The sequence below is a fragment of the Pogona vitticeps genome, chromosome 5 (genome assembly GCF_051106095.1).
Source record: "Pogona vitticeps strain Pit_001003342236 chromosome 5, PviZW2.1, whole genome shotgun sequence".
NCBI classification, from domain to species: domain Eukaryota; kingdom Metazoa; phylum Chordata; class Lepidosauria; order Squamata; family Agamidae; genus Pogona; species Pogona vitticeps.
The window spans coordinates 62,989,700-63,003,449 of NC_135787.1; the positions used below are offsets into that span (position 1 = coordinate 62,989,700).

Below are 13,750 nucleotides of genomic sequence, written 5' to 3' on the forward strand. Positions count from 1 at the left end.
TACATTGTAATTTTGTAGTGCAACATCAGCATTTTCCCCATGCAAATGTAATTCACAAAACCCATGTATGGTAAGACTGAAAGCGGATTAGTATCAGAATGAATCCAGTTTACTGTAAAGGAATTAGCTTAGAGTCAAGAGAGAGGTTGGAGCAAAAGTTAAAGCAAATGTTAGGTAACTATGAGCACTATGGGTGTTTCTGTCTTCATATTTATGCATGACTGCAAACTTCAACAAAATGATTAATCAAACATACTGACACATGAGATTTTTCCAAATACTGTTAGCACATTGTGTTTAGAAAAATCTATTACTTACACCCATGACCAAATCAAAATTTAAGCACAGCGAACAAAACAAAACTTTCATAACTGTTCTTAAAAATTTCTTTAATGGAAATGCAAAATGCACAGGGAAATTCAATACCGTTGGAAATTGTGACTTTAGTTCAAATGGGCTTGCTTAGCAAAACTTTGTGCCCTGAAAGTTCAAAGTGAAAACAAACCTGATGCAAATCATGTATTGGAAAGAAATGGCAAACCACAATAGTTTGGAAAGGATATTTAATGCAAAATTCAGCCAGCCCAACACAGGGTAAAAAAGCATACATGAACCCACTCATTTGAACAGCCTTCACTACACTCAGCTGTGTTAGCCATGTAACTGACTGCCTCTGTAGATCCCAAACTGCTCTTGGAATGCTTCCTTTTAATAATGGGCTTCTTCCAATACCAGCTAAAAGCTAAGTCACAGTTGTCAAGTTATTCCTGTGAATTGTAGGGCAAGGAGGGAAACCCAATCTGGTCCTGTGGGCTTCCCTAGAGACCACGCTTCTCTCCCCATGACACCACCCAGGACTTCCCCAATTCCAGTATGTTCCCCCACCCTCCAGTCTAAAGGGTTGAAACATATACAACTGGTAGTAAGTTTACCCTAAAATATGACTGTGAGCTTTATAGCTGTTCTCATTTTTTCACAAACAGCCTTGCCTTGCCTTGTACTGTATAGCAGTGGTCCCCAACCTTGGGGCTCCAGATGTTCTTGGACTTCAGCTCCCAGATATCCTGGCCAGCAGAGGTGGTGGAGAAAGTTTTTGGGAGTTGTAGTCCAAGACATCTGGAGGCCCAAGGTTGGGGACCACTGCTGTATAGAATAACAACAAATTACTTTGATAGTGTTTTTGAAGCATTAGAAGGGCATGACAAGTATTATTTAAGTATGAGATAGCTAATTGATTGTGCCATCAAGTCAGTTCTGGGTTATGGCAAACCTTTCCAGGGATTTCTAAAATACTTAGAACTGGTTTACTATTCCCTTCTTCTGAAAGGTGCTCTGGAACAGTACAGCTTGTCCAAGGCTACACAGGCTGGCTCTTCTTCCAGAAAGCACACTGGGGAGTGGAACTCCTAGCCTCTGTCTCTGATGTGAGATAACGTAACTCACTGAGCTACCCAGCCAGCTAGGCTTCATTTACTGTGTTTTTAAAATGGAAAGGGCAGACAACCTACTACAGTATGTACATTTTTAAAATCAACTTGGAAAATGAAGTTCCTTATGATGCTTGTGATGTGCTTAATTCTTCCAGAGGACTAGCATTATGATTGTTTGGTGCAAGAATAACAACCCTGGGCAAATGCTTCACATGTTCTGTCCAGAGGCAGAAAGTCTTGTGATTGGCCCATTAGATTCCTGAAGCTCTATGCACATCGTAAGTATGATCATGTTTTCACTGGGAATCAAACAACACTGAGGTTCTTTTTCAAAAACTCATTGGTTCTTAAATATGAGGTCCCAGACATTCTCAGGCTGTAAATCCCAGAAGTCGCAATCATTGGCCGTACTAAGGCTTGAGGGAGTTATGATCTAAGAACAACTGGAGCCCTAAGTTTGTGAACCACTGGGAAAGAACTACACGACAAGCATTGAATAAACTAAAACCTGAGGATTGAGGCAGCAGTTGAAAGAAATAGAATTTCTTGGAATCATTATAAGTTGCTAACACATTAGTGACCTTTCAAGTAAATGCTGGAAACAATTATGTTCCAGGAGGAAAAAAAAGTAATTTTACTACAGTACTAAATTCAGTGCATTTAAACAGGAACCAGAGGAGTAAAATGTTATGTTCATCTTTAAACAGGAGCTCCATTCATTCTATCCAAGCTCCCCGAGTCATCCCAACCATTAAGCAGGCTCACAGTGCCACCTGGTGGACATGTGCTGCATAGTTTTAAGGATTACTTGTTTTACCCGTGCCACCCATTAAAGCAATGGAATCTGCAATATTAAACCTGTATATTAGAGATGAGATATAGAAGACAAAGCTGAATTATTTTATTAATAATTTATTGTCAGTAAGAAAGACTGGCTAATGGTAGATTTCAGTAAAAACCTTTACAAGACCATTGCATCACAAATATACAGACACTATAAAAACTGTGCCAAGGTGTGGTTTTGGTTCTAAACAGGTATGTGGTGGGCCCCAAAACACTTTTCAAGAAACGAAAAAATGTTTACTGCTCTAGAGTACAGAAACCCATGAAGGCCATTTCCACATTTTCTGCTGGGAAAATATCAGTCATCTTTTACAGCTGGAAATTATGTACACTTGGAAATGCCTGAATACACTGAAATGTATAAATGAAATGTCAAACACCCGTGATGATAAACAAAAATAGTGATATTTTACTTCATTCCTGAAGGTCATGAAACCTAGTAGATGCAGGGAGTTGTTTAGACGGCACATTAAACACCACTAAATCAGTGGAACTCAAATTTGGAAATTATCTACAAAAATCTAGTTAAAATTACTGAAATTAAAACTGTACATAAAAATTTACAAAAAAAGAGATATGATAAAAATGATTTGTTCTTGAAAGATATAAATACATATATCATGCTAAAATGAGGAAATGGTACGTGTTTTTGCTTTATTTCTTTAACATAGACAATGAAGATACAAAAAACACTGGGTGAGGGGAATGGCACAGCCAATGGGGGACCTGTGATCAGTCCAACTGTAGGAGGGTCAGGCAATGGAAAAATCAGTTAATAGGTTGAGATGAGCTATGTGGTCCAGTGCAGCCATGCCAGTTTTAGCTCACTGAAACAAAAGCACTCAAGCACTGCTAAGGGAGGAGGAGGGGCTCTCCAAGATTTCGCTAGAATCTTTTTTTTTTTTAAGTACATTAACATCCAGGCACTTTTATTGAGGAAGAGTGTCAGACTTCTGTGTGCTGCTGAGGATCAAGTGGAGGAATGACCACCTCTTCAAAATGTCCGTCGTCTCCACTCTCATAGTCACTCATCATGACTTCAGACTCCATTTCGCAGCATGCTGACACATCGGAGCATGAAGCCGTGGAAGCGTACACAGACATGGACATGTTGTCTACGGGGGGTGCTTCAAAGTCTCGAGTAGCGTACCCTACAGTGTAGGGAGCACAAGGTTCTCGGTAATTACTGGAGACTCCATTGGTTGTGTTTTGAGGTTCAGACATGTCTGAAGGATAGTGATGGGGAAGGTACTGGTTGAGGTTGAATCTTTGCCTGCTCCTCGCTGAAGACTCCAAACTACCAACACCAGACATGTTCCTGGATGGCTGTACTGAGTCAAACTGATCACTGTACTCTGGTGGCAATGGTGGCAGATCATCAGGCACTGGGAAGTCATCCGGGGGAGGTGGGAAGTCACTCTCGATGTCATAACCTCCTGGGTAGTAGTCTGCATCGATAGAATTTGGATCCGTGTACAAGGGTGCCGGCTCCTCAACCACCTCATAGGTTGGATATTCCTGTATGCCAGGCAGTTGGACATTGGGCATCCAGTCAGAGGTATCCCAGTGATAGCCTGCACCACAAAAACAAAAATGGGTTTCAGTATCTTCCCTGCAATGGGAAGTGGTGTGGATACACAGCACGAAGACAAGACAACCACCAATGATTAAGGGCACAAGCACAACTGAAGCAATCTGCCCCCAAGGTTAAGGAAGGCATTCAGTGTTACAACCACAGGTTCACAGTGTGTCATGCAGTAGATAGCTTATTATATTACCGAAGTCGGAATTAGCTGTAACGTCAACATAATTCACCCTAACAAAGAAGCTGATACACAAAGGCAGAAAATGGTTCTTTATTTGACTCAAGGTGTCCAGTAGCTTATCTGGTTCCACTAAAGTAGCTGAAGGACGGCAACCGATAACTCAGATCACTTCTTTTTAAATGAATGTACAATCTGTAAACATTTTAGTCTCCCACAGTCCCAATTGGAAGAAAGGCAAAAACTTGATTTAACCTGTATCTACTCAGAACAAAATCCCAATGAGGTCAATGGTACTTACTCTCAACTAAGAACCACAGAATTAGCTCACTTAACTCAATGGAACTAAAATAGCTGTGCTAAACCCGTTCCATCCACTCAATAGAAAGAGAAGGGAGACTTTTCTTTGGTCTGCATTTTCAGGCAAGCCAACCAAATTGTCACTTTTCTAATAACTGAACTGGAATAGTTATCCTCTGCATTATGCAGTTTTCTGAATTCCTTGATGGGGTTAAAGAAAGTATAATAGGGAAAACTGGTTCTAAAATGGGTATTTCAGGGAAAATTCATTTGGGCTGTTTTAAAAGTGCAGGGAATGGTACAGAAATGTAATAGAGTTAAGCCTGAACAGCAGACACGCAAAACTGATACACCAATCTGCCCATCAGTAGTCTGAAAGCACACTCAACTTCATGGAAATTGAGGCCAATAAACTGAGGGTTTGTAGCTCACGCAGCATGTTTAATGCTTGGTAGTAACGAGATTAATTACTGCCCATCAGCTTTATAGTAAGTATTAGAACTGGAAGTACAACTGAATATTGATTTGAAAAAAACAACAATGCTATTAGTAAAGACATTCAAGCATTCAAATGTGAAAACATAATGTCAAAAAATGTTAAGCCAACCATGCAAAATTGTTTTTGCGTTGTAAATCGAAAATATATTTTGTTGGAAACCGACTGGCCCAAACTCTAATGCATTACACTAAGTTTCTTGCTGTTGTCTAAAAAGGGGGCAGAACTGCAAAACCTTTTCAAGTGTAGTAAACTGCAGAAATCAATGTACAAACACACGGAGCAAACAACCAAGGGGAAGTTAGTGCTGGGGGCAAATATTAACAGGAACATCTCAGTGAATACCAATGCACAACTACATGCAGACGTCACCTCTTGAACTGCTCAGGTCAGGAACAGCAAAAGACTCTTAGGATGGCAAAATGAAAAAAAAAAGAAGAAGGAAGAAAATATGGGCAGTTAGGAACCAAACATTTCAAATACTTGTCATGCCCTAAAAGAGCAAAAACTTACATGATGGTTATGGTAATGACACAGAGCTATGCTGCTCTATTTTATCTATTATAGTTAAGAGAAGGTAACAATAGTTTAAAGCTGAGGTACTTAGGCGTTGCCCAGGACTGTAACCAAGTGGCCACATCACATATGCATTACACAAGTTCTCCTCAGTTTCAAAAGAGGTTTAATCAATATAAAGTGCTGACTGCACACGTTAGCTGAATGACTTGGGATCTTGAGCAAGAGCAGTGCCTGGATATGAGGATGGAGGTGCCTTAAGGTAACTTCTGAGCAAACAGCAGAGCTGCACACATCCTTGATTGGGTATGGATTACCTGGTATCTTTTAACACATGTATTTGTTTTGAATCCTTGTGGCTAAATTCTAGCATTTTCTGATTTTTTTTTAAAAGTTTAAACACAGTTTACAACTCAATGGGTTATATAAAAAAAGCATAGTTTAGATCAAGGATGGGAAACCAGGGATATAGATTTAAAAGCCCTTGCTAACAGATCTGCAGCCTCCTCTCCTCACCCCACAAAGCAATTTAGATATGGGGGAAAAACAGACACACGTTTTTGACAACAGAAGGTTCTTCTTCAATCTGATTCCAAGCCAATGGCTGCAAGTAATGGAAACAGTTACTCTTCTTGGCCTGTAATATGCAGAGTCCCTCAGAAAGCTCCAAGTCATGTTTGCTGATGGGTTCTGTGAGGTACAGTTTAGAAAAGTAACTGGCTAAAGGAACTTTGGGGTTGTAGTCCTCAAGGTGATTTTTCCTACCTTTGACTTGCAATGAGCGTGTGTGTGAGAGAGGCATCTGGGTAGTGAGAAAATTACAAACCATTATACTGTGGCCATTCCAGGCATGACAATTAAGACTTGGCAAATGCTTCTTTGACAAAAGCCTTGCATTGTAAGTCACACATGAATAATCATTATGCGTGGGAGACTGGTCTATGTATTTTGTCTTGAGAAGGTGTGTAGCAGACTGAGTGAATGCATTTGTTGTGTCGAATGAAAACAGCAACTTGATGTGTCTTTCTCCTTTCCGCATTTGGCCCTGCACGTTCTTTGCAGCAGGCCAACCCACTATGGCACTGAGCATGCTGAGCCCTCATCAGCCAATCCTACACTTAGGATTTTTTTAAAAAGTTCCTAACCTCTTTTTCTCCCCTTGCTGCAATTGTGAAAAACCTAGGATCCCTCCCCACCTGCCCAGTCTACTGAGATTTCCTCTTTCTTTGTGTATGTATACATGCATGGACATGCTTGTGCACAGACATCCGCACATTTTGGCTATGCAAGGATCCACACTCAAGAGAAGGAGACTGTTAGCATATGGGAAATATCTCTGCGTCCCTTTATTATGTATGGTCCTGACTTCAGTTCAGATTGCCTGCTGCAATGAAGCCAGTAGTCAAGCCTAAATCCATTACATGAAACTACTGCCTATTCTTTGTTTACCCACATTTCCACTTCTCTCTTCTTTTTCTGTTGGGTTGCTCTGGCATAAAATATTATCCTAAAAATACCTAGGGCTCATCATCTCCTGTTTTTATTCTATATGAATGGCATGAACTCCAGAACAAAATTTAACAGTAGGAGTCACAACTGTATCTTTTGGCAATTATTCAATGTAGAGTTAACCATAAAGACACCATGCACACAGAATGTTCCATTTCTTTGGTTTGTCCAGACCACCCCTGAAGGAACTATGAATATCCAATACACCTTTTTTGGTAGATAACTATACAAGGTGCCCTCATAGTCCATATGGCCATTGCAATCCTCAGGTGGACGACTGGGTCCCTCCAGATGTTGCTGAGCTGTAACAACTTTGGTCAGCACAGCATCTATGGAGAAGTACTGAGTTGTAATCCAACAACGTCAGGATGGCCCCAATTGCCCACACCCTGCCCTAATCAGCTAGCCAGGGCTTATTTGTAGAGTCTGGTCTCATGGCCAATTAAGGAACGGCCACCCACTTGCCACTACCTGACATTTCAGGAAAATGGGGAGATATTGTTTGATATCTCCACACAGTTAAGATAACTTTAAGGCGCTGGTATGCTGTAAGTGGTTGTCTCAACCAACGCACTAATACAAAGAGATGAACTTGTATATATAATAATACTACCTCGGTTTACAAACGCCTCGGTTAACGTAATTTTTGGTTTACGAACAAAAATTCATTGAAAATAATGCCTCTGTTTACAATTTTTTTCCACAATACAAAGCAAGTTTGCATTGCACCTGGGAGGTTTATAATGCCGCTCCAGTGCATGCATTCTTACGGGAAACAGTGTTTCAGTTTGCAATTTTTTTCCATTATGAAACATCCCAGAGAATGCATTAAATGCGTAAACCGAGGTATGCCAGTATAGTAGAACTAAAAACATTTTTGGTGCACATACATGACAGAAATACATGAATACTTCCCCCCTTTCAATTTTAGATTGTAGTATTCTTGTTATCATTGAAAAGAGAAACAAGAATTCTGAGCTAGCAAAATGTTACAGTATCACATTATTCCTCCTCCTGACAATTGTTCTTACTGCCTAGTGTGTCAAATAAATTTAATATACTGTATGTGAGTTGCCACATCTCTGTGTGCCTCTGTTCCTAGCCAAATGGGAGCTGTATGCTTCAACACAAGGCAAATGGAGAATGTTCTAGGTGAGTAGCAAACCCTTTGTCTACAGAGACATGGAAAGTCAATTCATCTTAGGATTGCCTGAGGGGGGACCTGAGGCCTTATGCTGATACAATAAGCTTGCAGTTTCCATTCTGAGGCATTAGTCTAACTCAGACCCAGACACTGCACATCTGGTCAGGAATTTCAAAACTATTCTGCTTCTCCTACCACTCTCTCAAATGGTTGCTTGTGTTTAATAGGTTAGTAGCCCAATAAAGGTATTGCCCACCCTTGTTTTTTAGAATTAGTGCAAGGATCAGACAGTTTTCTCCACCTACTTTATTGCTATTATGTAGCTTTTCCTGGATGTTTCACGTTCCGCACATCATTCAAAAATTGCTAAAAATCCTGTAAATTATGCATATTATCATCAAAATTATTAGAAGAAATAAGAACATGTCCTGGATGCTAGGGGCCATCCATTAAATTAATGGGAGAACAAAAATTTAAGTTAGAAACTGTCTAGAAAACACTTTGTTTTCATAATTCTTATAGATCTCCAGCTCTCCCTGATATCCTAGAAAACTTTCAACAGCTGTACTGACTCCATGTAGCGCTGATCCTGCCAATTGTCCCCTTTCCCTACTTTACTAGAAGGAAATATGCAACAACAGCTAGAATCCTATAGGTGTTCACATCAGACTTGCATAGCTGTAGCTAATAGATGAGGGACTCATCTGAGTGATATGCCTGATCAAGTGTCTAAGTATGCACTCAAGACATACCCCGGTACCTTGTCAATTAGCTGCAATTAGCCACAGTAAGTTACAGAAAACCTTTATAAATTGGATTCTGGTCAGTATTAACAGAATTATTTTCTTCCCATCTAGTTTGGAGTGCTTTTAATCTTTACTTTAAGTCAAGATCAAATTGATGTTTTGGGATCTAGATGGTAGTTCCCATATATTATGGAACATCAGTAAGGGTGTAAATTGTATTCCCTTATAATATACTGTTATACTTCTTAAGATTGCTGGATGCCCATCTGCTGTCAAAGAGCCACCAACAAAATCCTTTACAGTTTTGCATTGCCTGAGCCCTGCTGATGCAAGTTTCACAACAGCATCAACTCTCATTCATGAGACCTGAACAAATAAGGCTACACTAGTTTTAACTGCCTCTGTGGTTAGTTTCCTCATAGTAAAGTGACTATCTAGGAACCTTCTGCTGTAATTGTGGAGGCTCTACTAAGAAGCCAGAATACAGAACAATTGGAAGTTTGCCTCACACATGGAACCTCCAGTTACAACAAGATTTCTTTTTCAGACAATTACTTGAGTGTATACTCTTTACTAATGTCTAAATATGATTTCCATTTGTGATTATATGGAGCACATACAGCACACAGAGACACACCTGGCACCCTGCTAATAAAAAGGCAAATGGTAATAGGTGTGTGTGTATGACCGTGATTATGAGCACACTTGCATTATACTGTCTTATAATCATCTATTTATTAATACGTTACAAGAAGACAAAAACATGCAATGTTCTGCCCAGGCAGTAAATAAAAGTGAAAACTATATACCTTCTTTTCCCACCGAGTCAACAACAGCATTGACAAGGTGTATTACAGTCACTAGGGAAGCTTGTAAAAAGTATGGGAGGAGCAAATTAAAACAAAGAGAAAACAACAACCTATGATTAGCAACAGTTTCACATGGCATATTAAAAAACATGTCAAGAAAAACAAACTTCATGCTAACACATCCTTGTACAGTGGCATATAATCTAACTAATGAAACATTTCTACTGGTAGTAGGCATGTGTTGTTTACACTGGGTTACACTGGCAACTAGATCTTGGCACTATTAACACTGTTTTGACAAGACAGAAATATCCAAAGCCTTTGCCTCTTTGATCTGAACACACTCTGGCCCCCACAAATATAAACAGGCAGGTTGGACTAGTTTATAATGGCAGTGAGAATTTGAAATCAATTGTAAAGATGAACTTACATGCACATTAAGAAACAATAGGGCTCACTCTCACTCTTAGTACTGTACTTGGGAATGGACTTAGCGCATAGTGCTTGAACAGTATGTCAATTATGAATGGCGCATATGGATTTGCATGGCCATTTTTCAATAAACACAGATAAACAGGCCCAATTATTTGTGTGGTTTCTGCTGATGTCTTTGGGGGGGGGGCGAAACATACACAAAAGTGGACATAGATCATTCACTAACTGATCTGCTGTACATACTTTTTTTTTTTTTTTTTTTAAGTGTGAATTAGTCTTCAGTCATGTTCCATGGATCATCTTTAAGTCTACTGACAGGAAAACCTGATTTTTAAAGGACTGCAGAGGCTAGATCAAAATCCATGGAAACTATATATCCTACCTCAATTCCATGAAAGGAATCTGTTTTAAGAATGAACAGGCAAAATCTTGCTCACATAACTATTTACCACATAACCTGGATCAGGAACTTGAAGCACTTAAAAGTAAATTAAATCTTCCTATCTTCCTCCTTTTAGATTCCAGGGCTCCCTTTTACCCCTTTGGGAGCTTTGAAATGGTGGGGAACATTTTAATAGTAAAAAAATGCTGCCAGATTGCCACCTCCAGGATTGGGGCTGCTGGTAGCATCAATCTAATGGCAATTTCTTATTTACTGGAGCTTTATTTTCTAGTGGCTGAAATCCAGTATTAAACTGCGAGCAGAGTAGGCCCTTAGAATCAGTCAAGAACTGGTGAGTCAGCTCCTCCATAAATTCCAATGAGTCAATGGGCCTACTCCGGTAGCTAATTACTACTTGATTTTTACCTTTAAATTCTTATGTATTACTTCCTTGGTTATTAGCACTACTCCTTACCCCGCATCCATTGTGTGGCATGTTTGCATAAAATATAACTTCAAAAAGGAAAAGAAGAATAAATAGAATGTTGGCAGAGCTCCTAAGATGGAACTGCTTACAATAGTTCTGAGTGGTCTTACATGAAAGACAGCAAGTTGTGAGGGAAGCAAGCACCCGGTGTAGGATGGTGGGTAGAGAGCCAAGAATCTGAGACTAGGACATGCCATGCTAGCTGGAAGCTTCTGGGAATCACAGTTTCTGCTACTCCCCCAATTTTTTTCCCCAAGCTCTGGTATATACAGCAGTTCTGTGCTTCTTTTGGCCCCTAATGTAGGGTACAGGCTATCTTCATGGGATGAGGCAGAAATTGTAGAGGAAAGGGAATCACAAGGCACAGAAGCTGGAAGTAGGCTATACAGCAGAGATGGTAAGCAGATGTGGGGTATCTATATTCGTATACCTAGGGTACAAATAGAGGGACATGGTGGCGCTGTGGGCTAAACCGCAGAAGCCTGTGCTGCAGGGTCAGAAGACCAAGCAGTCGTAAGATCGAATCCACGCGATGGAGTGAGCACCCGTCGCTTGTCCCAGCTCCCGCCAACCTAGCGGTTCGAAAGCATGCAAATGCGAGTAGATAAATAGGGACCACCTCGGTGGGAAGGTAACAGCGTTCTGTGTCTAAGTTGCACTGGCCATGTGACCACGGAAGATTGTCTTCGGACAAAAAAAAACAACGCTGGCTCTATGGCTTGGAAACGGGGATGAGCACCGCCCCCTAGAGTTGAACACGACTAGACAAAAATTGTCAAGGGGAACCTTAACCTTTACCTTGGGTACAAATATGAATATCAGCACTAGAGGTGGCTGGGAAAACCAGATTCTCCCCGCAAACCGACAAGTCAACTCACTGCTTGCCGTGCGGCACACATGACATGGCTAGTTTTGATCTTGTGACACTAATTCTGGAAGTAGCCCGGTTGGCAAGTCCCCACTCCCCTGCACAGCTGACTGCTCAATAACTGCACGGGGAGACTCATCATCCCACCTCTTCGCTGGAGAGGGTGGTTGTGTGAAGAGACAGGGAAGGACTGGCCAGACTGCTTCTGTGATTGGTGCAATGAGAACATCGGCCATGAACGCCGCATGACAAGTGATGAGTGGATCTGCTGGTTGAGGGAGGGGGAAAGTCTGGCATCTGGGAAAATATCCCATGTCTAATGGTAAGCACAAACATGAAGTGGAAATTGGAATGTGGGGCTTGGGAGAAAAAAATTCCAAAAACTTGAGGAAAAGAGAGTCTAAGACATAGAGTAGAGCAAAAATTCACACAGAGCCTAGAGAGAGGAGGAGTTAAGTGTTATTGGAAGAAATGGAAAAATGAAAATGGCTGGCTGATCAACACAGAGAAAGAAGCAGGGCTATCTGGGTAAAAAAGCTAAGTTGTGATGAGAGGAATGATTTCAAATGATTGACTAAATTATTTCCTATATTTCTGTGGTTTTAATTAATCAATTAACAGAGACAGTGAACAAGTCAAATATCATGCTTACAGCCACACAATTATTTTCCAGTTATGATCTTCAATAATGGCTTTTCCTGTTTGCACTCCTTTCTTACCACACACAATATCATACTGATTTATTTGCAACTTGTGATCAACCACATAGAACAGAACAATAGATACTAGCTGATACAAAGTTAGAAGAAAAGGTATTTCAAAATACAGCTTCTATTTTACATTTTTTATTAAAGTTTCTTTCACCACATTGTGAAAATCACCAACTCACACATACAGACACACAACAAACACAGAAATTTCACTGAAAGTGCTAGTGACCAGCAAAACTTACTTTTTTCTGTAAAGTAATCAAAGGAAGTTTTACGTAAACATAAGTAACAGGTTATTACAGTGAAATCACTGGGCAGGGCATTTTAAATGAGCAGGAGTTATTGTGTGTTTTAAAACTGCCAATTATTCTTCTAGACTTTATAATGAAATAGTGACCAATAGGTTTTGCAGTTAATTTCAGTGGAATATTAAGTAAATACAGGCCAAATTATGACAAAGAGCAAGTTCATGGGAGTGCTTTTGATGGGGCAGGGTAATTTCTATAATGTTTCTCTCTTTCTTTTTCATAGAAATGTCATTAAAGAACAGGATCTGATTCTATGAGGTGGAATGTTTTCCATGCCTAGAGATTTGGCATACCCTTGCTCCTTATCATAGAATAAGCCACATTATCAACAAAGTTTCAATCATAGCCCTGTTGGACAACTTCCTTTGTTACTAAGATAATCAGACTTACAAGCAAGTCCCTCATACTCTGCTTTCACTCAGTACTGCTCTGATCCATATGGGAGCTGAGGCAGCAGCAGTGGGGGGAAAAAAGAGGAAACAAATAAAGCTGTAATCCAATTTTAAACATATTTAAGCCTCACATTATAAACTTCTAAAATGTTCAACACAATCATGAATATTTTACAAAGGATAATTTCATCTGAATATAATTAACTTTACATAAAAAATTAAACATTAATGTTGTCCAGTTTAAATGATTTATAGAGGCAGCCTGCAATATCTGCAACATGTACATTCGTATAGAATAAGAAATAGATGAACAATCAACAACCAGTTGCATTCCACTTACCATTATCATCACATGATTCTGACTGGAATGAGCTAAGGGACTGGACTTCAGACATGCTCTCTCTAGCACTGTAAGGCTGAGAAACCTTTTCTTCCAGAGGCTTCTTTGATAGACAGGAATCAAGGTCTACAACTTTAGCTAAAAGAATGAAAATTGCAAAATGAAGGAGATAATCAGAGTACATGTTTCTGCATTAAAATGAAATGAGAACTATGAAGGCTTGTCAAAACTTCACATTGATCCTCTAGTTAGCTAGGAAAATGAAATCTGGA

General features: G+C 39.9%; 1 protein-coding gene across 16 annotated transcripts in view; it reads right to left on the minus strand.

The window, feature by feature from the left end:
- Positions 1–2,326: 2,326 nt before the first annotated feature.
- The window catches only part of FAT1 (FAT atypical cadherin 1), a 142,918-nt gene continuing 131,494 nt past the window's right edge, over positions 2,327–13,750 (minus strand). For 10 of the 16 annotated variants that reach the window (XM_078393963.1, XM_078393962.1, XM_078393974.1 and 7 more), the window contains 4 exons: positions 13,479–13,616; positions 9,557–9,616; positions 5,205–5,240; positions 2,327–3,847 (listed from right to left, as the gene is read on the minus strand). In XM_078393963.1, the coding sequence (XP_078250089.1) occupies positions 3,219–3,847; positions 5,205–5,240; positions 9,557–9,616; positions 13,479–13,616 (863 nt within the window). In that variant the 3' untranslated portion in view covers positions 2,327–3,218. Of the gene's footprint in view, positions 3,848–5,204; positions 5,241–9,556; positions 9,617–13,136; positions 13,192–13,478; positions 13,617–13,750 lie in introns of all 16 variants that reach the window. The other 6 variants (XM_078393965.1, XM_073001342.2, XM_078393971.1 and 3 more) reach the window with 4 other exon arrangements.